Here is a 27013-nt window from a genome sequence, read left to right on the forward strand (position 1 = left end):
CATATTACCGTTACATCTAGCCGTTAAATCTATTTACAATTGTCACAAAAAATTAGATTTAACGACCGGAAACAATTGTGGTATGATACCACAGTTGCACTGTAACCAGACCCAATTTTTAAATTTTAAAATCTCGAATTAGAATATTTCTAATATATATAAAAGACAAATGTTAAATTCCTAAAATTTGTAGTGCGCCTATATTGCATTGGGTGTGTATATATTGCATAAGTCACGAGTTTTTCGTTGTGATTTTTAACTTATTCATGACGCTCTCAATCAATTTTGTAACATAACAAAATTTGTAAGGATGCAACATGTGTTGCACGTAATGCAATCGATATACCCGTTTGTTGCATGTATTTGTTGTCTCTCCTGCTGCCTAATTTTTACCGCAACTTCTTAGCCCGGTTAAATAAACAGCTATCGGCTCGGACATTATTTTTCCTGCCTTTTGTTTGCTTTTGCGACTAGTTATCATGATCACTTTTACTTTTGTGTACGTTAAAAAGATAGATGCTTAAAGGAGTCCCTAATTTCCAACCTATCTATTTACTGATTACCCCCCCTTTGCTGTAAATGATGCGCTTGCTTTTGTATTTATTGTAATTGCTATCATTTGCATTATCCACTTTTTCAAATGGTTTTCACATCTCTGTGGCCCAAAGCACCCACCATATAACATTTTGAGAATAATACAAAGTAGATATAGATAATTAGATATGGATGTGTTAAAAAGGTAAAAATCTTTTACTAGGAAGTTTTATTACCATTAACAAACCATATAACATTATATTCTAAGCAATTAGGAATGTGATTATTCTAATTCGATTTACTATCATACATGTAAAGAAATCAGAATCATCGCTTTTAGATTCATTATTCCTCGAAAAAAAGGTATCATCCGAGATGAAATTATGAATGTCCATGACACCAGCTAAGTAGCTAACCACATAACATTATATTCTATAGAATGAAAGTCAAAGTTCTTGAACGTTAAAATTCGGTGGGGGGGGAATTGGAAAAGAAAATGAGTAAATATCAAAGACTAACTGAAACTTTGACCCTTTTGAATCAAGGAAGAGAAAAACACAAGGAAACAACGAGCAATTGGCAAAAGCCAAAGTCATTCATTCAACCAAAGTCCTAAAGCAAGGGTCCAGTGGCCAGCCAGAGTGCGACCGAGGGATTTATTTGGACTGGGGGGGCGGGGCGGGGGGGGGGGAGTAGAAACAAAGCTACTGCTGCCTCTCTTTCCCTCGGCCTTCTTACTTCGCTTTCAAGTATTGATTTTTCTCTTCCATCTCTTTCTCTCTACATCTCCAAATTCCTATAATTGCCGTGCGGCTCTGGCCACATCCTCTGGGGCACACACTAACTATATTAGTAGGACTCGACTAGCTTACAGAATCTGTAAGCTACAGACTGCAGCATCAGCCGTTGGATGTGGAGTGAGAAATTAAACCATATTAGTATATTTATTTTTATAAAGGAAAATGAACTGGGCAATCGTACATCTGTAGCCGTTGCGAACGCTGCCCAAGAGGAGGCTGCCACGTATACGATTGAGTTTTCCGCGATGTCTGACACGTGCTCCGATGCGGGCGCTTTGTGTGTTATGCCTGCTTTGACTGCCGCGGCATGCCACTTGCTATCTTGCGCTCTGGAATCCCTGTCAGGTCGGTGATTGACAGCTCGTGGGCCCACCTTGGTCCCGATGCCGTTGACTTTTATTGTCTTATCTCTCTCTCTCTCTCTTAATCATCTCGTTTTTCTTGTTTCTGAATTTCCTTAATCGCGTACTTTTAAAATTAAATTACAAATGAAAATTCTTCTCAACAAACCCAAAAAAAACAAAAATTGCGGATGAAATTAAGGGAGCAGTGGAGGAGCTGTTTGTACTTCCACATCACCCAAAACACAAATCTGGGAGTGGAGTATTATCAGAAATTATTTTACCCCTTCTGTCTGCTTTTAAAATTTCACGTTTCATAACCCCTTTAAGCATGCCCTCAGGGGTCACTTGGGGGCTTGTCCGGTGGTGAACCGTTGTCTTTAAAATTAAGTATGATTATGAGGGCAATGGTTTGAGTCCCACATATTCAAAATTTCTTAATTAATTATAATTGTATGGAGATTATTTATAATATTTTTCTCTCTTGCGAAATACGAGTGAAGTAGAGACATCATTTTCCCATGAGGGGTATTTGGCTGAGCATCTACTTCATAGAATAAAAATATAATCATATAAGTTTCAGATATATATCTGATTATAAATATCAGTATAATAATATATTGTCAGTTGTAAATATCTATGTGTAATACAGTAACCTGATGCTTAATCAGTTTAAAAAAAAAAAAGAGAAAGAAGCATGTCCTCAGGGTTTGGGTGGCTCGGTAATCATCCGTTTAGATTAATAATTTTCACGTATTTAACTTTGGATATACGCCGCTCGGCATGTGGTGAGTGGTCAGCTCGAGCCCTCACTTTGATTACTCTCATAATTCATCACACAATTAAAAAATTGGATAAAAATAAATATTTCTCTTACTCATATTAACATAATAGAAGTTTCGTCAAGACATTTGCCGATAGAAATTTAGATTGTATTATATTAAACTTCATCTAAAATAGATTTAGTAAGTTTTTTTAATTATTATAAATATCAGTAGATCTGTTATTGCTCTCTCTCTCTCTCTTTATGTGCTTTGCTTTGGATGTATAACACAAAATTCAAAATATGGAAAATATAATTAAAAATAATTTGTAACCGTTATGACAATTGTTAGAAAGTAAATTTATCCCTTCCTTACTAACTATGGAGTATGGACTAGACATGAGACAAACAGACATTATAATGAAGTTGGCGCAACTACTGCTACGAGTCCCCGAGATTTTTGTCTTAAATCAGCAAGAAAATGCTTTGTCACGTCCATCTCCCATGTTTATAAAAATCTAAGCATGTGCTTTGACCTTTACAGATCACGCATGTGGAGTTTTTTCATGTGACTTTATATATTTCCGTTGTTGCATATTTTAAAAGACCACTTGTTTACGCGTGCTTTCAATTACAAGTTTAATACAACAACTGTAGTATAAGTTACGATTATTAGGCAAGAAGATTATAGTGAATTTCAGAATTTCCTTTTTCTATGGAAAATTAATATTTCAGCCGCAAGTAAGAGATTTTGGTTGAATTGGATGATGAGAGAGAGAGAGAACAATTTCTGTTTTTAAGAAAATAAAGAAATAAAAACGTCAACTTAATTTCAGCATGAGCATGTTAATGGTGTTACTAATTACATGTGGAAGAAATGAGGAGAAAGAAAAAAAAAGAAAGTGAGATGAGAAAGAAGAAGGAATCAAAGCATATATATATATATATATATATATATAATATAATGATCAGCAGCATCAAACGACAATGGGAAAAGCAGTACAGCTAAGTTGTTATTCATTCAATAATTATTGCAAGAATTTTCCACTTTACAATGTTTTTAACTTTGAGGATGCCACTTTAATCACCCAATAAAGTTCAGCTGCAAAGCAAGATGTTGTATCATCTGTTGTTGTCCGCATAAGTTTATTAACTCGGCTAGCTGTTTTTATACTCTTTTAGGGATGCCAAATGCGGTTTTAGAGAAAGCATAAGGGTCGCCCTAGAGCTGGGCTCGGGTTTTCATTATTTTTTTAAAATTATTATAAACATAAAAATGAATTAATAACCCATAAGTCGTTATAATTAATAGCGAATTAAGAAAAACATTTTAAAATAAAATAATAAATAAAAAAATAAAAACTTAGATATTTAATTTATTTTTAATACTGGAATCTCTAATTTAAGCAATCTCTTATTAATTAACGATTAAGAGAAAGTTTAGTATTATAATTTAAATTTTTAATCATTATTGATTTATAAATTAGGAATTTAAGGTTTTTTTTTTTTTTTTTTTAAATTTCAATTAATAAATTTATTTTTAAAACAAAAATAGAGGGCCCAAACTTTTTCCTTAAACCTTTATTCAAGCCCTCATATGGAGGGCTTGGCCAAAAGACCACGGGAGGGTCAAGCTAGCTCGGATATTTTTGCATATCCTATATGGTTCTATACAATAGTGGTGTGTTTACTTTTTAAATAAAAAGAAAAATGAGAATAAATTTTGGGTGTGACTCATAAATTTAAAAATGAAAAGTAAGAATCTCATTCTTGAAATACTAACTAGGCAACCCAAGAGGGGGTGAATTGAGATTTTAAAAATTATCTTAGGCAAACCACAACAATTTAATCTAATGTCTTAATAAATTCGAAAATAATAAATTCAATAAAAGCACAATAATAAATGAGTAAGGGAAGAGAAAGCAAACTCAAAGATTTTTACATGGTTCGGCAATCCCCGCTTACGTCCACGCCTCCAAGCACACCGGGCTTGAGGATTTCACTATCCAAGCCTTTCCAAGGCTTCAAAAGTTTACAATTGACTTCAAGGTGTCAATGAACCTTTACAACAAGAGATTATATCTTCAATCTCTTCACCCCAAGTGTTTCTCACACTTGTACTCTCACAATTTGATGAGAAATAAAAAATACAACAATGAATCTCTCTTTAAGAGTGGATATACAAATTGAAGAACAAAGATGATTTAATGAATGATGATTCACGAAGTTGAAGCTCAATATATGTTGTGTGCACTTGTTCTTGCTTGCTTGGATCTCCCAAAAATGAATTGGTTTTGAGTTTATATAGTTTGAACTCAAAAATTAGCCGTTATGCACATTCTGGGCGTATCCGGTTTGCCGTTTATGGAATCCGGTAAGCCGGATTTATGTTACCGTTAAGGCAAAAATTTAAATTTTGCCTATTCAGCTTGCCGGTTACGAAATCCGGTAAGCCGTTTATGTTCTGGATACATTCTTCCCAATATCCGGTTTTTCAATTTTTTGAAATTATAATTTGACCCCAAAACTTTACAAAACTATATTACGGCCTAAAATGTTATGAAACTTTGCAAATAGATCCAATTTCAGAATTTCTAAGTAATACTTTGTTAATCCTAAAACTTTCTGAAATTATGATATAGCCAAAAATGCTATGACAATTTTTAAATAAGTCCTTTACCAAAATTTCAAGCAATACTTGTTTATTTCAAAGTTTTCAAAATTCTTTTAATTAAACCATAAACTTTGAAAAACAACCAATTTCATAAAATCATTTTTTCATTAAATATGAAACATTTATAATGTGAAAATAATGATTTATTTAAAAAGAATAAAAACAATCAATTTCATAAAATCATTTTTTCATTAAATATAAAACCTTTATAATGTAAAAATAATGATTTATTTAAAAAGAATATTAAATAATTTGGGCTTAAAAGATTAATCATTCTTAATCTTGTTTGTTATCATCAAAATCAATATTATGAAAACATATATGTTAACAATTCCCACAAGAAGATGAGAATAAAAATAGGAAAATGAGAATGAATAGTAAATTAATATTTGTATGCATAAACAAAATTAAAAATTCTTTTTTATCCATTTAAATAATAACAGTATTATTATTAATTACTAATAGTATAATATTAAATAATAGTAACATTAATAATTATTATAGTTATAGTAATAGCTATGTGGATTATTATTTTTATAAATATTATAAGTATTATTAATTTTAATATTATTATTACTATTATCATTATAATTATTAAATAATAAATAAAATAATCATAATATTACTATTACTATAACAATGACAACGATGACGACGATAACAATAACAACAACAATAATAATATACAATAGCTTTTTTATTTCTCTTTATGGGTGAAGGAATTAACAGCCCTGGAAATTAAGGGCTTCTTTGGTATTGCCTTTCAGTTGTTATTTTCATGGAATGAAAACAAAAATAAAAATAATATTTTTAAAATTTGTATTTTAAATGTAAGTAAGCATTCGGAATAAGCTTTTAAATCTGTATTGTAAATATAAAAACTTCAATACTCATTTGGTAGAATTCAGTTGAATTATTACTCTTACTAAATGTGTAGCTTATAGTTATATTCAATGAGTAATACAAGATTAATTTGTTTTTTGTAATACCACACAATCTTTAGTAAAAAAAATCATTATCTTTAATAATCAAATAATTCAGTCAATAAATATATTATAGAGTATCTGATAGAATTTATATGCGAAAACGATATTCAAATGAAAAGTATGGTAAGTTTAGAGAAAAATCTCATTTGAAAATGTTGCTTTTCATAGAAATATCACAGCCTATTTCTAATTTAACTTTTTAGTGGGGCTACTAAACCCTAATAATTAGTAGAGTGGTGCATTGGGGTCGGATCCAAATCCAATGACTGAGGACGTGCATGAGATAAATGAGGTACGGCCATGAATGATTAATTAGCGTTAATTAATTTCTTCAATCTAAATTTTCCTGGATTTAGGTCTCCTCCCCTCTTCAGTCTTAACATCATTTTCCCTGATCAGATGAAGTTTATCTGAATTCTCAAAGATTATGAGCAATGAATTAATTAATTTAAATCGAAACACACTGCACTGCCTTTGAGGCAAGCATCAAAGCTTCAACTTTTTGGACCCCATTGCTGCATGCTGAAGCTGGTGATGCTGACGCCCTTGTCTAGCAAACTTTAGAGTGCTTTATTTGCTTTGAAAGAGTGGAAACAGCAATCTGGAGCCACGTACATTAATTCTTTAACCATTTGTTTTGTGTCAAGAGCAACTGCTCATACTATAAGGTTGATCAAATTTATTTAATGATGATAGACTGAGTCGGGGTGGAATCCGAGGACGTTACTTCTTATGCAGGCGAATCGATGGTGGCAAGCTTAGGAGCATCATCGGGTCATGCTGATAGACTCATCAACCAAGCGAAAAAAAAAAAATGTAATAATTCACCAGTAACAGTTTGGCTTATATATGAAATAACCTTTTAAAAAAAAACACTTTTGAGAAACCAATACCCAGGAACACAGCTGACATGCTACCTTCCTACACCACAAAACTTCTGCAGCAGGCCAAAACTGAAGAGTACCTCAGCCGGCAGTCTGCAGAATGTCTGAATGCCTGCAGTCTGCACTCAACTCATAAAATAACAAGATGACGAGTCATGCTCTAGTTACTGCGATAGGTATATATAGTATAAGCTTCCCATTTTCTTTTACGAGTTACGACTCCTAGGCAAGGCTTTCATTAAACGCCCCAATGCTTTGGTTATTATTTACACAAGTGCGCCGTTGCATAGCACGTAAATAGGGATACGTAACATAGAACTTGTAATGAGCTATACCGCACACAGTAGCATATAATCATGTTCGTTAAACATAACAGTGATCGGTACATTCTTTGACATAACAGTGATCATAAAAATAACGAAGAAGATACAAGCACCGCAAGCCCATAACCTCGATTAAACTATAAACAGAAAAATTATAGGAAAGTGAAAAAGAAGAGCCGGGGAAATTAATATTTCTATAGAAATTCCCTTGAAATTCTTCTTAACCGAAATAATTTCACCAGAATTTTAGTTGGCAATGAAATTGCAAAAATTCTTTCAAATCAAACAGAGTCTTATAACATTTGGTCAATGACAATATTCCTATCTAGCAGCCGACAAAGTCACTGTTTCCTTCCCCTTCCTTTCTTTGCTGGCTGTGCTTCCATTTGTTCTTTTCCAGTAACTTCTGACAAGTCCACTGCATAAGTAAGAGGCACAGTTACTGCCAAGCACAATTTGATGGGATAAAGATTCAAGACCGAAAATCAACTTTCACTGAGGAATGATAATAAATGATAGGAATGTTGTTTCCAAGAACATATAAAGTTCCAGCTTCAATCATAGCCCATATAATTAACATTAAAGTATGTTCAAAAGCAGTACTATTATTTACCTATTTCATCAAATAAATTGTCAATGTATCCTACTTGGCAAATGATTGATACTTTTACAAATAATCCTATCACAGATTTGTATCTTCGACAACTAGAGGATAGAAAGTTAGATTTCCAAGGGTGTTTAAAATATGACCCGAGTTAGGACATAATAGTTTAGGGGAAGATGGTACCATCAGGGCCCCGGGCCATCAAAGCAAAAAATATGTTGTTCAGTTTCTCCATCTTCTTAGCATCCTGTGCTTGGTCTGTCTTGAACTTAAGACACTGAAACAGAGAAACAAAGAACTATAAAAACACAAGATCTTAACGCATTGATAACAAAGGCTTCAAGTTCTGCATACTTACGCCATAACTACATGCATGTATCTATGACTATGCTCGCATTTGCGTGTGCATATATGATTTTGTCCTACCGTTAAGATAAACGAATCCCGGTTACTACCAAACATGTGGGAAAAATCAGTATTTAATGAGCCAGAGCCAATATTATTTATGTTAGCAAGGAGGATTATCTCTCAACTTACTCAAGACTTAAAAATTTGGAGAAGAACTCACTTCCAATGAGGTCCAACATGGTGCATATGAATCTACAGCATCATACACAATCAACCAATTACCACCTCACTCCAAGGCACTTGTATAAACCACCATGTCTGCCCAAGGTCTTTCTACGCTAACTTCTGTCTTGCCTCAATTTGCACAATATAACAAACTTAAGAAGAAAGGGTAGGAATTTCCCTATTAGCGAAAAAAAGACATAAGGCTGCTCATAAATAAAGGGTCCTCTTGGCACAATTCAGCCCCTGGTAGCTTTAAAGATGACATATGCAGTGCCAACATCATTTTATACTCTAAAATGATCAAAGTGACACCACAATCATGAGACAAACTACTTTTTGCTACAAATTGAGGAAACTGATACAAAATTAAGGCATACTTCTTCCACATTAAATTGCTACAATTCAAGAAGTCTCTATTCTCTACCCAAGAAGCATCTCTTCAAAGTACCTCTTTTACAATTATGATGCATCTGAAATCGTATTTCCATCTTTCCCCTAAAAGGCAGCTTATAGTTGCATTCTGAATATTCCTCTTATTATTATCACAATTTTTTTTCCCAAATATCACCGAATTAATTTTTCCAATTTTCCTCTATCTATGCAACCTTTAGAAGTGATTAACAAACAAGACAAACATGAATCTGCAACCATTAATCAGCAAGTGAATACCTCTTCCCAAATCAGTAATCCCAGACAGACGGCAAGTAAAAGAGAGATTACAGACTTGAAAAAGAGCTGAACATCTGAACTAATAATAAATGAGAATCTTTGCATCTGACAAGAGCCCTTAAAACCAGAAAACCAACCAACCAAAAAGTTTATGTTCAATCTCAACTCCAAACATTGATCCCAGCTTTGCGCTCCAAAAGCGTACCTATTATGACAAACTACAATTGTTGCCACACACTAGTAAAATTGAGAAAAACCAAAGCGCCCGCAACAAAGTTAAGGAACCACTTAACAAACATTACTTTCAATTATAGTTGCAGCATGATTTGCAAGATGAAATAGTATTATGATCTCAAGGATATTAACTTAAGTATAAGGATCGATAAAACCATCAGTTTATATTAATAAAAAAGAAGAAAATTCCAAGATTCAAGCACTTAGAGCTTACAGTGCAATGCGATCAGCTCTTTTTCATCCATGCTGATAGATGAAATTACTAGAATAGGTTGCCTACCTAAGAGTCCCTCACAAATCCTTCTACTCAAATCCACGGTTCTAAACCAATCCCATCTCATCAAAACTATTGAAAATGAAAGAGAGAGATGCTATAGCAATTTACAGTTCCTAATATACAACACAGCTAAGACAATCACATAGACCCCCCCAAAAAAAAGCTATTTCTTCTAGGCTTTTATCAGAGCTAAACTTAAATCAAATCTTTGCAAAACCCACCCAGATGCCACGAAGTGAAGCATCTTACTGAAAATCCATCATTAACATCTCAAATCCGAGTCTTTACTAATAAGCCACTGGTTGCAAAAATAGAGAGGCAATAAAGGATAAGGTTATTTTCCTGCATTCATGATTCAGAAAGGTATGGCACTATATTTCCCATTCCACACGTAACTTCACTCCACAAACATCCTTCCAAGTTTTAACATTGGAAAACCAAACAAAAGCACAAAAATTTAGGTAACTCAAACACAAAAGCTCAACATCCATTGCAATTACAAGTCAATCTGCAATGTTTGACTGAAGCATTAAACATAAACAAATATACATTGCAACCCGAAATTCATTAAAAAAAAAAAGGAGTGGATATAATTCATACCTCTTTGTTATCAGTGACTTTGAGAACCAATTTACCATCGCAATGCCGATACTTCATGCAATATCTAGTCTGCGTCCCAAATTTGATTAAAAAATCAAGCCAAAAAAAAAAAAAAGAATCAGTCCATTTCACAATATCCATCAATAAAAATTATTCCTATAACTCTGTCTAATTGCCGAGGAAAAAAAAAAGAATAATTATTCCAAGATAACATTGTCAAGGAAATGGAAGCAAAAGGGTAAACAGTGGCTACGATCACGCCGGTTTTATCTTAATGAAAAAAAAAGCAATAAATTCAGAATCATACTTAATTATCTTCTCGGCAATTGAACCAAAAAGAAGAAAAAAAAAAAGGTAGCATACAGATTGGGGATCGGCTTTGTACAACTGAACGGATCGCTCAACGAACTCGTCCCACGAAGTTACGTAAACCATTGTTGCGCCGCTGAGAAATCGAGAGAGCAATTGATACAAGTAAATCTGTATATGAATCGTTACGTGCGAAGAGAGGAGTGCTTGCCTTTTTTTTGTTTTGTTTCGTTAATACTTGAGTTTGTGGGGTTTTGGAGAACTGGCCTTCCCAATTTACTTGCAGTCCGGATCGAAGAGATTCACGGGGGCAAGGCAAGAGGTCTTTTTTCAAAAAAGACGGGAACGGAGAAGCCAAATATCTAATAAAGTTTACCCCCTGGTGGGTTTATTGACGGTCGGATTTTGGCATTTCGATTATTTATTTACATTGTGGGGCCAATTATATCCAGCCGCGTCAGCAATAAGGTTAAGTTCTTCCCTTTGTTTAAATGAGGAGACATACGGTTTATGTTCTTCTTCTCTTTGTTTAAATGAGGAGATATGCGTATTTTCTTTCCAGTGACATGGGTTAAAAAAAAAAAAAAATCATTTTTGGGAAGTGGTGTCAACGAACGGAACTCTAATATTATCAACTTGCAAGGGTCAACTTCGTAAACCCGTTATCGGCACAAGGCCATTAAATGTTTTGCAATGGATGAGTAGGCTAGCTGCTCTGCTCTGCTCTGCTCCTCTATTAGAGTTTAGAGCAATGATTGTGAATTTACAATTGATGAATAATCAACTTTATCTCCACGTTAGCACAGAGCAGGATTGAACTTCCCATTCTTTCAATTTAGTCCTAAACCAAACTTCAGCACTTCACCGAGGAATTCTGGCGTTATTTGACTACAATATTCATTTCTGATTCTTGAAGGGTTCTGGAGCTACTGGTCTATTGCATTCTTTCAGCAGGTAGCTTCTTTGGGCACTAACATTGCCATCTAAACTGCTGCAGGCAGCAGCCTTAAGCTTAGCCAATTTCATCAGATTTTCTTCCGTAATTACATAGTACTTTATGCCATTAGCCATTTTGTTTTCTTTACTTGTAGAGTTTGTTTCTCTTTCACACTTTTCTTTTTCTGGGGTGGGCAGTTTATGTCGCACAAATGGCACCCTAATTTTACAGTATTTCATCGTCTTCTGTGGTGCCTTTGAGCTTGTCCTCTCCCAGCTTCCTGATATCTACTCATTATGATGGGCCAACGCATTGTGCACTTCCTGCACAATTGGCTTTGCTGGTATAACGATTGGTGTGATAACATAAAATGGTGGAATTTGGAATTGTTTATTTAACTTTGTTCCGTTTGTACACTTTTATTTGCAGTTTTATCAATTTTCTAAACACGTTAATGCAATAATCTATTGGGCTATCTTTTCTTCTTGTCGGGAGAAATATAGATAGAGAATCAATCAGTTACAGTTTGCATGGGAGTCCTCTTCTATGACTTTTACAGCATTTAATGCTATTGGGGCAATTGCATCCTCATTTGGAGACGTAATGCTTCCAGAAACACCACATGTTTTTAACACATTCACAGATCATAAATTGATTCTTGTTCCTTTTCTATCTGTTTTTTTTTCTCTTTTGCAATATTTCTAATGAAATGGTTTAGAATGCTCTTATCTTACCTGTTACAGACACAAAATTGAAAATTTGATATTTTTACTAGTCTTCAAATGATCACTTTCCTGCCACTTGCCAGAACGCCTTGAAAGAACCTGCAGAAAAAGAATATGTATAAAGGTGTATCACCAGCATACAGTAATTGGCCTTCTGTGGATACTGGGTATTTGGATCAGAAGTCCAGCCTCGTATCTTGGCTTTCTCTAGCTATTCCAGAATGGACAAATTGTGATAGCAAACCTCCTTGTTGTGATTCAAATATCAGGATGCTATCAGGTGTTCATAGTATTGTATAATGGTTGGCTTCTCTTCCTTTTGGAAGGAGACTAGTTTATTCCACTTTGGTGTATATGAAGAACCTTCTGTAAACTGATGTTTACAAGAGAAGATATTCATTAGCTATGTTGCCCACTCCGAATAATAATTCTAATTCAATCATCTAGCTTATCCATTTCTCCCATTTTTGCATCAAACCCAATTGGATGAATCTTTGTTTGTTTTGAATAAATGTTGTTGCTCCAAAACTTCTCTCGTACAAAACCTGCTATAGGAAGTTACATATATGATTCGACTTCGTTTCTGATGATGACCAATTAATTTCTTTGCTTAGATATATTGCGGGCCTACACATGCCTACCTTGAAGAAACAATGTTGTTCAACCAATCTGCTCGGCACATTCCCTTGAGAGATCGCTTCATCCGTCTTACTTTTACCTCTATTTACATAGTTCTTGTAACTCTTGTTGCTGCAGCAATGCCTTTTTTTTCGGAGATTTTGTGTCCATCTGTGGTGCCATCCATAGCATACCTGAAAGCTGGAAGAACGCCCAGAGACACAAACTCAGACACTCAATGCAGCTCCTTAACTGCGTAATGCCGTACTGGGTTGCGTTGGTGCTGTAAGGTTTATCATAGAATATATTATAGAAAATATAAAATAATGGTGCGGCAAAAAGTGATACTCCTCAATAATGGGGAGCAAGAGAGTCATTTTACCCAAACCATGCGTCACCTAAGAATGAAGAGCAGGAACTATACTGGGGAGCAGGAAAATCATGCTCCACAGGAAGCAGAACCATGCTCCCCCAAGAATGAGGAGTAAGAGGATCATGCTCACTCAAGAATATGGAGTAGAAATCATGGTTTTCAAGAGTGGAGGATGATGAAAGTCATAGATTTTAATTCATAGGAACTCTTGACTCAATTTTAAATTATGAACTGGACAAAAAAATATCAAATTTAAGTAGAGAACTTATCGTTGAATCAAGTCCAACAAAATAAAAATCATAACGAAAGGACATTGTTTGGTCTAAAAATAAATTAAATAAAGTATAATACGGATACAACCTATAAAAAGATATAAATATTTTATAATTAAATTCTTAGAGAATAGAGAAGAGCTAGAAAAAGTTATTTATAGAAGGTTATAAAAGCAGAGGTCTCTAGTAATATGAGACACTAAAAGAAGTAACAAAGATCAGAAGAGTTGAATTATAATCGTGATTTTAATAAATAATTTATTTTTTTATCCGTGAACATAGACCAAAAATCAAACTACGTTTATCTTTTTATTATATCACTCTCATCTAAATTAATTTTCTAATTCACCAGAAATCCAGGTCAACAGAAGACATCAAGACTCACAAGTTCTTTAACGAATGATATAGGAGAATTGAGGCTAATACGTTGGATATCTGTTTACTTTCTTTCCGTTTATTTATTTATTTTTAAACAGCAGCTTTCTTTATTTTGATTTTACGTTTAAACCGCACCACAAATCGACAATAACGTCGTCAATGTCTGTTTGTTCAGAAAAAGAAAAAGAAAAAGAAAAAAAGGAAAAAGAACACGTCGGCACTGACTGTCACCTTTTAAATCCTTGAAGACGTGTCGTATCCTCTGCTTCAACGACGCTAATTAATTTTCCCCAGCAAATATCGAAGCCAAAAGCATCAGCTTTTAAACGAAGAGACCTCTCTCCCCTTGCACTCTCACACACTCTCAATTTCTCTGCATCATCATCGTCATCCCATGACGCACAAATTTCATTTCAGATCTTCGAATTAGGGTTTCCTAAATTCTAATAGTTTCCAAAATTCACTCATTTCATTCATCACCCAATGTCTTCACAAGCTCCGCCTCACTACGGCTCCCTTCCCCCCACGTCAACCTCTCCAACCTACGTTCCCCCAACCACCGCGTTCCTCACGCGTGCCAGGGACACCACCCAGTCCGTTTTCTCCACGCGTCGCCCATGGAGAGAACTCCTCGACATCCACGCCATCACGCGCCCTTCCTCCGTCGGCGAAGCCACCATCCACCTAAAGCGGAACCTCTGCTACTTTCGTGTTAACTACGCGATGATCGTCCTCGCCATCCTTTTTCTCAGCCTCTTGTGGCACCCGGTCTCAATGATTGTGTTCATAGTCGTCTTCATCGCCTGGTTCTTCCTTTACTTCTTTCGCGACGGGCCATTGGTTGTATTCCATCGCACGGTGGATGACCGTGTCCTTTTGGGAATTCTCGGCGTCGTCACGATTGTATCGCTGGTATTGACGCACGTGTGGTTGAACGTGTTGGTTTCACTCTTGATTGGGTTTTTCATTGTTGGGTTACACGCTGCCTTCAGAGGAACTGAAGATTTGTATTGCGATGAAGGAGAGGTTGCTGATAATGGATTGTTTTCTGTTGTGGGAACCCCCATCAGAACCGGCTACACCCGCGTTTAGCTGATTGTTTCCATGGTTAGGTAGCATTTTGATTCTTAATTTGCTTACGGTATATTGTGATTTTTCTTTTTCTTTCTTTCCGTTTTTATTTTAAAATGTGTTTTGTAAATGTTTATATAGGTTCTTTAATTGATGATAAATGGATGAATATTGAGATGTAACAGTGGTTCAAATGTGGAGTTCTTAGTTGCGGAAATTGTTGGGTATTTGCAGTGAGAAAATTGCCCTTTCTGAATTTCTATGCAAATGTGTGAATTATTGTTTTCGTACTGTTCATGCAATTAGCCGGTGGAAATCTTCATCAAAAAAGACAATTCTCTTTTGCACGCTATGTGATTGTCTGAGCTCTGTGTTTTCCTTGTTTTCATTGTGTTGTTACTACTTGCTATTGCTTTGTTTTGTTTCGGATAACCTGAGCTTTACCTTTTACTTTTAAGCTATCTAGCTAGTTGATTATCAAGCTATATCTAGTTGTTTTATACATCGACTATAGGTATTGTATTGAGCTGAACGATCTTGGTGTTAGTGAAACTGGGATTATGGATACAACAGCTTCATACATATCTGGTCCCAGTTCACCTATTTAAGTTTATAATTGCACGGTCCAGATGGTGAGAATTCCATTTGTTCAGACATTTCATGTGGAGCTAAAGCATGAATCTTCTCTAGTTTACTGGCAGCAAAAGTTCCCTATAAATTCTATGACTGTTAATGTGGGTCGAGAGGGAAGTGTAATACAGAAGGGTTGCAATGCCCCTGAGATTTTGCCATGTGCAAGTTAAAGCTTTTGAAATTAGAAAAATAAGAAAAGTGGTATTTCAAAAGCAAGCAAGAATTATAGATCCATGGGCCCTTGCCTTTTTAGTCCTTATTTTAAGACCTTAACATCTACACTGACATCCACATGGGAATCACTTGTAGGATACTTTTTTGGGTGCCTTTTTTTTTTTTTTTTGAATTCGGGTGCCTGTTAATTACACTTTATGGTTTACATCAGAGGACTTGCTATAGAATTTCATTGTTCTATAAGTTCCACCGTGTGAATATCTGATGAAATGTTAACAATTTAGTCTCTGTAAAATGGCTTTATGATGTACTTGTATAATATTCTGATTGTGCCATCTGCCAATTTAGGTTAAAGAGTATTTTAGTTCCTACATAATCATGGAATATGGTTAAGCTGATCTCACTCTGTCAGACAAAAATATACTCTGCATGCTTCTAGTAGAAGTCAATCAATCTTTGAGCATGTCTATGTGAACATGAATGGTTGGATCTTGTTCTCTGATGGACATGTTGAAACATTGCCTTCGAAATAGCGACCCTCTGTAAGCTTCTGATGGAAACTACTTATACAGCATGAACTGCGGCAGAAATCTTGTTAATGATCTAAGCTCATTTGAATGAGATGGGGATCTTTGTGCCAGGCATTTACCCCACTGGAATTCAGATTGATCATTTCTAGATGTACTACAATCAACAGAGTGATTCATGGCTTACTCTGACACGTGCTTCATATCTCTATTTTTTATCAACCGCAAAATTTTTAACACTGGCATGTTAAGCTCTTCAATCTTCAACTTTCTTGGTCGGTGTCACGTGGGTCCTATTTAACTTATAAAGACTTAATTTTCTATGATCCAACGGAGAGATTCATGGCTTACTCAGACGTGTGCTTCATCCCTCTATTTTTTATTAGCTGCAAAAATTTCAACACTAGCATGTTAGGCTCCTCAACTTTCTTGGTCAATGTCAAAGGGGTCTTATTTTGTTTATGGCGACTTTAACGTTATACTGTGATTGGTTGGATTGCAAATGGGAAGGAAACATAAGGCTAGAGAATTAATCCTCTTCTTTACGTCCATTTTGTTGCTGTTATGGAACATAGAAAGTTAAAGGATTGTTACTTTTCACCTTTTTATTTTTTATTTTTTGACAATCTACTGATATTTATAATAAGAAATCTGTTAAAAACATTTAACAGATCTTCCGGAGCACAGTCCAAATATCCACCAGGACTTTGTTGCTATTGTGGACGAATTAGTTAAAGATTTTCTGCAACTTTGTGCCAAGGCGTCCCAAGAGTCAAGGTTGTTGGATCTTTGAATATCACTTTAATTTGCATGTGCCTACGCTACTTTCTGCTTCAAAAATAAATAGTCCTCAAATTACAGTTTATTCGTGTTCTGGATATTTCGCCTGCTCACGCGAACAAAGGTATGGATAAGAAATTAAGATAGCGCTTGTGGAACCACAATGCTCTTTTGGTCTGGGGGTGGGCATTTTTGCTGCTTTCATCAGTACGGTGCAATGTAATTCTAAGCAATGTCAATCACGATGCTGATGCACGTACGAGCAGAAAATTGCGAGTACTTCAAAATTCTTTTTTATGGAACAAATCTTTACAATTATTGCAATAGCCAACACCACCATGTTACTTAAGCGTCAAAACGGAGGCAGTTTTGCATTTGATCCAATTTCTCCTTTGCTGCTGCAGCTCGCTGCGGTTAGCGATATGGTGACTGCAATTATTGTAGAGGTACCAAGTAATGGAACAGTTCTCATAATATACAAGCTAGAGCATAACACCGCACTGTATCGCTAGTGCGAAACAGCAATAACAGTATGGGATTATTGAAGACGTGAGGAGTTATAACATGTTATCTATCGAATGTCCCGGACCTTTCGTGCATATGTGAGCACCATCACAAAATCCTTTGCAGACGAACCTATCATTGCTGGTACTCGGTCTGAAGTTGATGCTGTTTGCAGCCACAAATCGACCAAATTATACAGTTGCAATGTGGGGATCACTGGTTGTCCCATGCATTTAATTTCAACCTGCAAGAATACCAAACAAAAGATTCAGTAAGACGTAAAACAGATGCAACGTTACATTTGTCAACAAAAGCACAAACTATTTCACTATACTTCCATTTCTCATTAATTGACTTGAGAACACATCTCAGATAACGTGTGGAGCATGTTCCACCATACAAAATCCATGATGAAACAAGGTCATAATAAGAGGTGTTACTGTTTGCAAGGGCTCAGTTTAGTTGTTTCAAAGTACGAGAGATAATTCACTGTTATCTTTGATTTTTCCAGGAGACCTCACTAATTGTTTTTATGATTGGATAACTTTATCAAAGTTCAAGACCAGATATTATGGTTGCCTTCTAAGTTTTTACGACATCAAGCCAAGTTTCGTTATTTTGATCAGGACTAAATTACCAAAGGCAACATGACTATACATACTTCTATAACTGAAAGCAAAAAGAACATACATGACATGCTTGAGTTGACTCTAGAAGCTAATGGGTAAACTGAAATCATATCAGTCATTTTCTCTGATTAAGAATTTTTCTTTTAACGAGAATTCAGAGACAGATTCACTAACCTCGGATTCACTAGGGAGATCTAGTTTCATCATTAAGTACTTCTGGATAAAAGAAACAGGTATGTTTCTGTCCCTGCCACAGAATGACAAATTAAAACATATAAAACATCAATATTACCTGTAATCAGAGAATCCTTTCCAGTTAATTAAAGCAAAAAAAAAAAAAAAGTTTTCATTGACAGCAGCAATTAGTTGCAGGAAATATTAACAGTAATGCTTCCAAAACAGTCACAGTGCACTCTAATTAAAATAAGGCACTGTGCCATATGGCTGACCTGATACAAGAATTTGTACACGTGCAGATCAACACAGTTAAAATATACACTGCATGAGGAGCCACCTAAGGGCAAAGACTGATACAGATGATTTGGCCAATGATGACAGACCTCATCATTCATAGATTTATACAGTCAACTTGAGTCCTAAAAAGGCCATATGTTCGAGACCGGAATATTTGGGTTAACCCGTGCGGCACTTAGACAGCTTCTAGCACAAAAGTTGCTAAGTAAGCCTATTGGACTTCTCAAGCTAGCCAAATAAGATGATTGCGGAAAGGTTAGAGAGAGAAAGAATTCTCTGCAATCAGTTTCATTCAGGCCGTGCACTTAACAAGTCAAGATACATTGGAGTAGCCTAGTAGTTCAGGAGATGAATGTCATGGTATTTTACTTTTTGTGGCAATGAACTTGAAAGATCAATTGCTGTTGGCATATGACCATAGAAACACCATGATTTTCTACCTGAAGTTCTAATGGCATACAAATATTATTAATAGGAATCTAATCTCTAGTTGGTCAGCATTGTAGAAACTTCTCAAAAAATTGTGAAGAAGAACCATCACACAAGACCAATTTCATGAATATCTCCCAGATTTTATTCTTACCTCCCAACTTCCACATATGATTAGGAAACCTATGAAGCCTCTAAGACATGATAGGGTTCTATTTAGTAAAAGAATGAAAAATATCCATTGGGGTATCTGCGGGGAGAGCCAGCTGGATTAACAATACAAAGCTGAAAGGCCTGCAGGATATTTATAGATCAATAAAGTCAGCTGAACACAAGCAGGGATGCGTGAGTTGCTGTATAACTAGCCCAATCCTGCTCCATATTAACGTAACAGGAAAGGAAATTAACAGCTCTAGGTGAGGAACTAATTTCTTTCCACAGTACTAAGTGTACATAAACATATACTCCTTGGCACAGAAGAATTCACTTTGCAATACGATATGATTCATCGATTTCCAAATTATCAAAAGTATGGATGTATGAAAACCTCATAGAAAAGTCATGCTGATATTCAAATTTTAAGAAATATCCTTTAGGACCAAAAGTTAGTTTACTAACTCAAAATTTCTAGAATGAATTCATTCAGAAACAACTCAAAATTTCTAAGAATGCAATGAAACCAGAAGGAGACTCACTTTATTCTCAAGTAACTAGAAGAGATTTGTGGCAAGGGCAAACTTCCTCTCCTGAAAGCAAAATTTAGTCAGTAAGACGAACAGAAGTCAAATATTTTTTAAGCAAATTTATTATTAAAATTTACAAATCAGGTTGAAAGATAACTCATTCTTACTGGTCTTCAGAAGCTACTAAAGAGAACCAAATTGGACCATTTCTTCTTTCATACTTTGCGCCAGCGGCATCCAAAACAGCTTGGGGTGAAATATTTGAATCCCCAAAAGCAGCGGCTGTTTTTCGACGAATTCTTCGCAACCTTTTAGGATTAATTGTTTCTGAAGTGGTAGGATCTGGGTTATTGTTTTTGTTCCCAGATTTTGATTTGCATTTGTCTTCCTTATTCTTAGTTTTATGCACTTGAGCTTCATTATCAGTAATCGTTGTAGGTTCTGCTTTCGCCTCAGATCCTAGTGAATTAGACTTGAGGGACCTAGTTCTACTTGCAACTTCCACCAAAAAATTTAAAGGTTTCCAAAGATCTGATTTCCCCTCACATTGTTCAGCATCATTATCCTTCTCTTTACTGGATATGGGTTGGCTAGGCTGAGCAGAAGAAGAACTCTGCATCTGTGACATTTGGGGCATGAAACATATTAAGTCACAGAAAGCCACAAGTATCTTATAAAGTAAGCGTTGAAACAAGAAAATAATATTGTAGGATGTAAGAATACAAGTCACAGAATGCACAAATAAAATATGTTCTGCTATCTTACCGGCTTTACATTCTGGGATAGCTTATTAAGAGTTTCTGGCGAGCTTGCCCCATCCTCATTATCTTCCACAGAGTCTTCCTCTTTTTTAGGGGGTTTATCAGTGGAAAGATTTGAACCTCGTAAAGCAGCAGCCTTTCTTGCAGCAGCATTTGATCTTCTCCTCGTCATGGTAGTCTGTGCTGATACTCTAGGAGCACTAACAACCAATGATGAGAGCGACCTTTCCTTTCTTCGAACTGGCAACGTAACTGAGGGTACAGCTTCAGGTGCCTTCACCTTTCTTCTTTTGAGAGGAAATATTTTTGCCCTCACATCTTGCAAAGTGTGGTCTGGCCTGAATAAAGCATCAATAGACGCTAAAGTGTGACGCAGGGAAGGAGAGAAGTAAATTGACAGTAGAGTAACCGGTCAGCAGATGTTACCTCAATTTCTCCAGAGGAACACAACCCAGATCGATATTGCATACTGGACAGCATTCTATTTCCTCATCTGAAATTTTGTCATATATACACTTCCTGCAAACTGAAGAAAATTCAAAGACAAATCTATAAGAATTTTGCAAAGACCCAAGAAAACCAGAAGAGATATTGTTTGTATCAAATGCACATGAATATGTCTGCATATATATATAAAGGGAACAAGCGGTAAATGCCATCTTATAACAAAGTCAAGGCTAAGGCCATAATGAGTGTTTAATTATTTACCCGTAAGCATTCACCTGCAATGAACACATACTGTGACAAGCAGCGGTTAGTTCGTTAAGATCAAACTAACCAATGATTGACTGCAATTATCGCTCATACAGGTAAAGCTGACAATTAATAGAGATGTACGCACAGCTTAGAACCTCAAGAAAATAAAGGAGTATGAGCTAAATAAGCGCAAAATATATCAAAGCATGCAATCACTTTTAAAATCAAATATCTAAAATCACGAAGAGAAGTATCGAAATAGGGGATACTTTGCATCCCAAAAAGCAAGCATTTGAAAGTCCTTTGATCTCCAAAGCATAACAGCGAGTGAATAATAGTCAACCAACGAAACCCAGATGAAGAAAAAGACTGGGAAATAATCCGAACCCAGATCGTAATAAGAAGAGCAAAATGGCAAGAAAACGTAGAAATTAAGATGAGCTAAAGTGAAGACCAACAGAATTGGAAAGCAAAAAACGATAATAATCAGAAAGAAATGAGTTTGGAAAGACTTACACGTATGGAGACACTCGGATATGGTGGTGGCATCCCTCAAGAGCGTATTACAAATAGGACAAGTCATGCATGCCGCAATCGTCTCTCTCTTCACTTTCACCACCAGATTATTGCTCGCCATCTCTCTTTCAACTCTCATGCCTCGGCAACGCGTATTCACTCTGCAAACTGCATGTTCATTTTTATTTTACATCACAAACATTCACCCCACCACCACGTTAACAACGAACAAAAATATTACGAGATAAGCATTTAGCCAGCGGTAACACGAGGGATTTACTTACGTTCACTCACATATATCTGCATTAAATTAACTGAAAACGAGCTTTACAAAATTACCCAGCAAGGATAACAGCTGAAAATAATGCAGCTGCGACATACATACGCGTGAGCTTGCACAGAAAATAAATAAAGGAGAAAAGGGAGCTGCTAACTATGTATGTTAATTACCTGGTGATGATCTGTGAAGAAGAGAAGCTTTGTGATGTTACGAAGCGTTGATGATATCAGAATTGACGTGGGATTTTGCTGGATTTTGACGAAAGAGAGTTTTGGATACGATCTGAATCGAGCGACTCGAGAGAGAGAGAGAGAGAGAGTTTTGTTTGTCGAAGGAGAAAAAAAGCATGAAGCAAGAGCTTCTTTGTTGAATTTATTATTTGCTTTTAGTTAATATGAGTTTCTGCACTCCATATATATTTTACTTCTATTATTACTTTATCGTATTCGTTATTTTTCTTGTTTTTTTTTTTTTATTTAAAAAATTAAGACAAGTTCAACTGCTAAATGTAGTTGGGGCGCTAAGGATATGGTGCGCCGGGGGTGCGCTGCGCACAAGGGTACCGTGTTTATGACGGCGCGTTCTGCGGTGTGCGTATTAGTGTGTGCGCAGGCGTACGTTATTTTCTTGTTGGCAGTCAGAGTGTGGGCGTGCAACTGCAATCGAACCCATTAGTAAGTAGTAACCACCATAGTATACCAAAATTATAACTACTTAAAAGTGAAAATCGTTAACTGCTGTATTTTATTTTATTCAGTTGGGCACGTTTTGGCCTAATAAAATTTATTAATGACATCTTTTAGACTCAGCTACCATAATGTACATTTTCGTCCTTTGCTTCATCACAAATTCATATCGAAATTTCGAATGCGGTCCCATATATTTTTAACATATTTTTCGATTATTAGTTGCAGCCGTCAATGATAACGAGGCTTAAGACTCTAATGAAATGAACACTATTGGTCGAATAATTCTTTTACTCCAACATGAGACTTTTAAAAATACTCGCTTGTCAAAATTATAATTTGTAAACTTAACATGCAAGAATCTGTCTGTATTACCTTGTCCCTGTGCTAAATAAAGCAGACCACCAGGGCCACTAATTGAGTGAAAAAGGGCAAAGGGTGTAACGGGGAAGCGTCTCCTCTCTATTATTATAGAATGGGCACATCACATTACTCAATTAGCGGACACGAGAGGCAGATGTTTCATTCATTCGCGTCCAGTTGCAGTTCAGTTCAGTTCACATTATGGACAAGAACTGCCTTCCGCCGTCTGAAAAACGTTGTAAGAATTTTAGCTGGTCAAAAAAGGCGTACCGACTTAGCCAGGTGGGCTCGTTCGAGATTGGTGATTCAGATCTGATTATTTGCATACCTAGAACATGTTTCGTTAAAAGTACTTCTTGCAAAAAAAGTGCTTCCTATTTAAAAACCCAAATAAATATGATAATCACGAGTTGTGCTCCGTGACACCATCCTTATCCAGTTCCAAGTTATTGCAGCAAAATCCCCCACAAGCAATCATTTGGATCAAAATGAAATGCAATTAAATCAGCAGAAAGAGGAACATTAAAAGAAAAAAAAATCTGTAAACAGTATTAGTCAGCCGTAATTGATGGACGCGTGCTCCAAGTTCGGGGCGATTGGCGAAGTGACCCAGACAAGCTCGCTTCATAAAATTAAATCAAACGGTCCCAGCAAGTCGACTTCATTGAACATTCCTAATCATCATCAAATGCTGTAAAATTTGACAACAAATTAGCCAAGTTCTATCATACAAAACAAGTAGATATTTCTAGCATTTAGTTGTACCTAAGGCAGCCAGAGACAAGTCACCTACTTGAGCAAACGAACGCCAATAAAACATTGTGATGGATAATCAACCAACTCTTTCCCAATTTTAACGAGTGATTAGGCTGGGCCCCGAGAACCAATCTTATCCGAAACATGAACCGCAATTCCTCAGTCATACTTCCAAAATAAATGCTATGAGCTTTTATCTTGTATCTCCTTCCAAATTGATTCTACGTGTATGATCAGGATCCAACAAGACCTATGCTCCTCCGAGCATACGGTATTATTAATGAGAATATCAATGCACAAACTGCGCCCGAGTTGACGACGACCTACCGTTGGGAAATTGAATGGAATGAAAAAAAATTGCTAAAAGTTTGTTTTCTATTTTCTTTTGGTAACCATATGAGAGTTGCTGTACGTATAATACATACCCATTTGAAGGCATATTCAAGGTCGTCGTTCCATGTATCTGGGATGTTCATGCCAAATGTTGCAGCCACCAAAGAATGAATATACAGACAAGGTAATAGTCCCAGCCATTAGGATAAGCTCTAACTAGAACATATGATAAAGGGCTATTGTTATTACCCAAATTATTAAAGCTGCTCTGACCAGAAAGACAATTTAAGAATGTAAGAAGCATTATAAAAGTGGGAAGACGTAAATGAACATGAACAAAGAAAAGAATTGCGATAAGATTCAAAAGACATTACCTGAAATTAATCAGGCGATTTCGATGATTATCAATCTTTCAACGTTAAATAAATAAAATATCCTACAGTTGTTTTCTGTCAAAGACAGGATGCAAGGAGTTTAATAGCAGGGGCGAACCGATAGGAAAATGAGCCCTCAAATTATCAAAAACTGCTGCCTCGTGTGTTGTCACCTCACTGCATCAAAATCTTAGACCAAATGTTCTAACTCACCCGAATATTAATATAATCCTCTGCATCGTTTCGCAGCTGTTAATAAAAGATTTACAGCAAAAGGTATAAGCAATCCAATAAAATATAACAACAAAATACTATATTTGACTTTAATAAAATGTGCTTTCTACATTATTCCACATAATCCCAATTCCCAAGCATGACTTTCCTAGTAATCTGATTGCAAGGGGAAGTTCATGAGCGTACTGTTTACCGTGGTCAGTTTGCTCAAAGTGTCTTCAATTTGAGAAAATTAAGCCTGCGAAAGAAATCCAGTATCACCACTCAACATCTTAAATTTTTCATTCTTTCATTCATTATGCGATACCAGCGACAAGTAGCTGATGTTCTAACCTCAAGCAACATTCAAGTTCCTCAACATCATTCTCCTCTTGAATTGTTGCTGCATCTTATTCTGTATGTTCCCAAACTGATTGCGCGTGAGTGAAGAAACCAACCGGGAACACTAGAATCAGTGACGGGTGGAGATGACACAGCCAGCTTCCTTGTTAAATTAAGGTCTGCCATACCACCTTCATCATTTAGAAGTTGTTGGAGTTCATCTCTGACCCGGAAAGAACAACATTTTGAAATTTTAACTCCGAATCCAAAGGCACATCATACACTTAGTGGTAGTCCCTGCTGGCAACTGGTAAAAGGCACGTAGCAGAGTTTAAGCCAATATTACTCACACTACAAATGGCATTTCTGGATACAAAAAGCTTCTTTCCAGAGTCATAAACTCCCTTCCTTCAGTTGTGATATTCCTTATTGTCGCTTGATTGTTTTACAGATGTTTCTCCAGGTGGTAATTTACTATATACCTTTAATAGATCTTTGTAAAGGGTTATATTTTCATTTAAGTAATCCAATTTTCTTTATGTCTATCTTTCTTTACATCAAAATTAGCATTCTTCTTGTTGGTCAATGTTCTGCTGCTGCTTTGCACTTTTTTTTTCTACTTCAAGTAAAAGTGTGAGATGAAGAGAACATTGGATAGAAATTGAACTTTAATGACGCGCACTGATTTTATAGAAAGATGCCTTGAAATTTTCTGGTTCAGGCCACTCACGGAAATTTTCTTCTAATCCACTCCAATTAGCTCCCCTATTTAAAAGACCCTTGGTTTTTTTTTTTTTTTTTAATATCAGAAATGGTCTGCTTTTTCACTTATTTTCCTACTTCCAATTATTTTGGTGTCTGTATTGAACCATGTTAACTTCTTCATATCAGTCACAAAGGCTAACTGAATTGATAGTTAAATCTACAAAGTTTATCTCCGCGAAACTCCATCAAAGTAAAAGCTTTGAAGAAAACTGATAAGTGACGGCACCGTCAAATCCTGACTACGGCAAGGGGGAATGGAAAAAGAATCTCATTGTTACCTACAGGAAGGGGACATATGATAATATGATTTTAAACAAAATCATCAGAATATGATACGATGTTAAGTCACAGTCTCAAAAGAGTAGTCTCAACAGGTCTAAAGTTTGCCTTTTCCTGGTCTAAAGTTTTCCTTTTGCTTTACTTATATTCACTTTGTTTGGAAATTGTCATAACTACAGAAACCCATAAGGCAGTTACCTAAATCCTAAAGCTTTGCATCAGAGATGAAAAACCATCCTATAGTCACCAACCAATGGCCATTCTCTTAACAAATAATATTCTAGTATGGAAGTAAAATGGTTCTTTGGCAGTAGAACATGCGCAGGCAATATCCCTTAAAAATCTGAAGAACTCACTCCGTCGCAAAAGGTATAAAACGCCGAAGTAGGAATGACTAGTCATACCTGATGAGTCCTGTTTGTCAATCCATTCCAGTCAATGAACTTTTCAATTTATGCACCCTTTCCATATTAGGGCGGCTTTAATCTGCATGAAATTGTGGTTGATATTTGGAAAATATAGAGGACACGATGCAACTCCGACCACGAGAGTCTAAATCAAACATTACAAGTTAGGGTAAAGAGCGACTTTTGACTATAAAAGATTAGCTAGCAACTTCAATTAATTCGTTAAAGCTAGAAATTAAATTGGTAAAATAAGAATATTAAAAAAATTGAAAGTACATTAACGGGTAACAATTGGTTTGATACACTAATAATAAGAACAATTAAAAAAAAAGCAAAAACAAAAACGAAACAAAATTAGGCGACAAATAAGTGCAAATAAACCATACAACAAGAAAGAGAACAGTGCCTCCAAATTGGGTACAATAACTTTTTCTCCACCAAGAATTGTTGAAGGATGCAAAAGC

At 35.8% G+C, this 27013-nt stretch overlaps 3 protein-coding genes and 1 long non-coding RNA gene across 13 annotated transcripts; 1 reads left to right on the plus strand and 3 right to left on the minus strand.

Moving 5' to 3' along the window:
- Positions 1–7468: 7468 nt before the first annotated feature.
- On the minus strand, positions 7469–11022 carry LOC102627275 (signal recognition particle 9 kDa protein). Of its 3 annotated transcripts, none has more exons than XM_006479518.4 (5): positions 10783–11022; positions 10626–10707; positions 10263–10331; positions 8093–8186; positions 7469–7723 (listed from the first exon to the last, which is right to left on the minus strand). In XM_006479518.4, exons 2-5 carry the CDS (start codon positions 10695–10697, stop codon positions 7647–7649), a joined length of 312 nt encoding a protein of 103 aa, XP_006479581.2. In that variant the 5' UTR covers positions 10698–10707; positions 10783–11022; the 3' UTR covers positions 7469–7646. The 3 variants fall into 3 exon arrangements, with proteins under 3 accessions (XP_006479581.2, XP_052294523.1, XP_052294522.1); XM_052438563.1 differs by having other exon boundaries at positions 10626–10708; positions 10786–11020; XM_052438562.1 differs by having other exon boundaries at positions 10626–11015.
- A 3110-nt stretch (positions 11023–14132) lies between these two features.
- On the plus strand, positions 14133–15172 carry LOC102627761 (PRA1 family protein E-like). The gene has a single exon (XM_006479519.4). The coding sequence runs from the start codon at positions 14358–14360 to the stop codon at positions 14964–14966; it is 609 nt and encodes a 202-aa protein (XP_006479582.2). The 5' UTR covers positions 14133–14357; the 3' UTR covers positions 14967–15172.
- A 2164-nt stretch (positions 15173–17336) lies between these two features.
- On the minus strand, positions 17337–22452 carry LOC102628056 (E3 ubiquitin protein ligase DRIP2). 5 transcript variants are annotated; one of them, XM_052437636.1, is made up of 9 exons: positions 22202–22452; positions 22036–22121; positions 21752–21919; positions 20966–21065; positions 20544–20877; positions 19946–20397; positions 19791–19841; positions 18367–18433; positions 17337–17807 (listed from the first exon to the last, which is right to left on the minus strand). In XM_052437636.1, the coding sequence occupies exons 2-9, from the start codon at positions 22055–22057 to the stop codon at positions 17631–17633; spliced, it is 1371 nt and encodes a 456-aa protein (XP_052293596.1). In that variant the 5' UTR covers positions 22058–22121; positions 22202–22452; the 3' UTR covers positions 17337–17630. The 5 variants fall into 5 exon arrangements, with proteins under 5 accessions (XP_052293596.1, XP_006479584.2, XP_052293599.1 ...); XM_006479521.4 differs by having other exon boundaries at positions 18367–18439; positions 22202–22447; XM_052437639.1 differs by having other exon boundaries at positions 18367–18439; positions 22036–22051; positions 22202–22420.
- Positions 22453–23196: 744 nt separating this feature from the next.
- Positions 23197–26001, minus strand: LOC112498243 (uncharacterized). Of its 4 annotated transcripts, none has more exons than XR_008053413.1 (5): positions 25111–26001; positions 24971–25015; positions 24544–24792; positions 24262–24432; positions 23197–24159 (listed from the first exon to the last, which is right to left on the minus strand). It is a non-coding gene; the product is annotated as an uncharacterized LOC112498243 (long non-coding RNA). The 4 variants fall into 4 exon arrangements; XR_008053411.1 differs by having other exon boundaries at positions 23197–23771; positions 23874–24159; positions 24262–24792; XR_008053412.1 differs by having other exon boundaries at positions 24262–24792.
- Positions 26002–27013: the final 1012 nt, after the last annotated feature.

This window comes from Citrus sinensis, chromosome 3, assembly GCF_022201045.2.
Source record: "Citrus sinensis cultivar Valencia sweet orange chromosome 3, DVS_A1.0, whole genome shotgun sequence".
Lineage (NCBI taxonomy): Eukaryota > Viridiplantae > Streptophyta > Magnoliopsida > Sapindales > Rutaceae > Citrus > Citrus sinensis.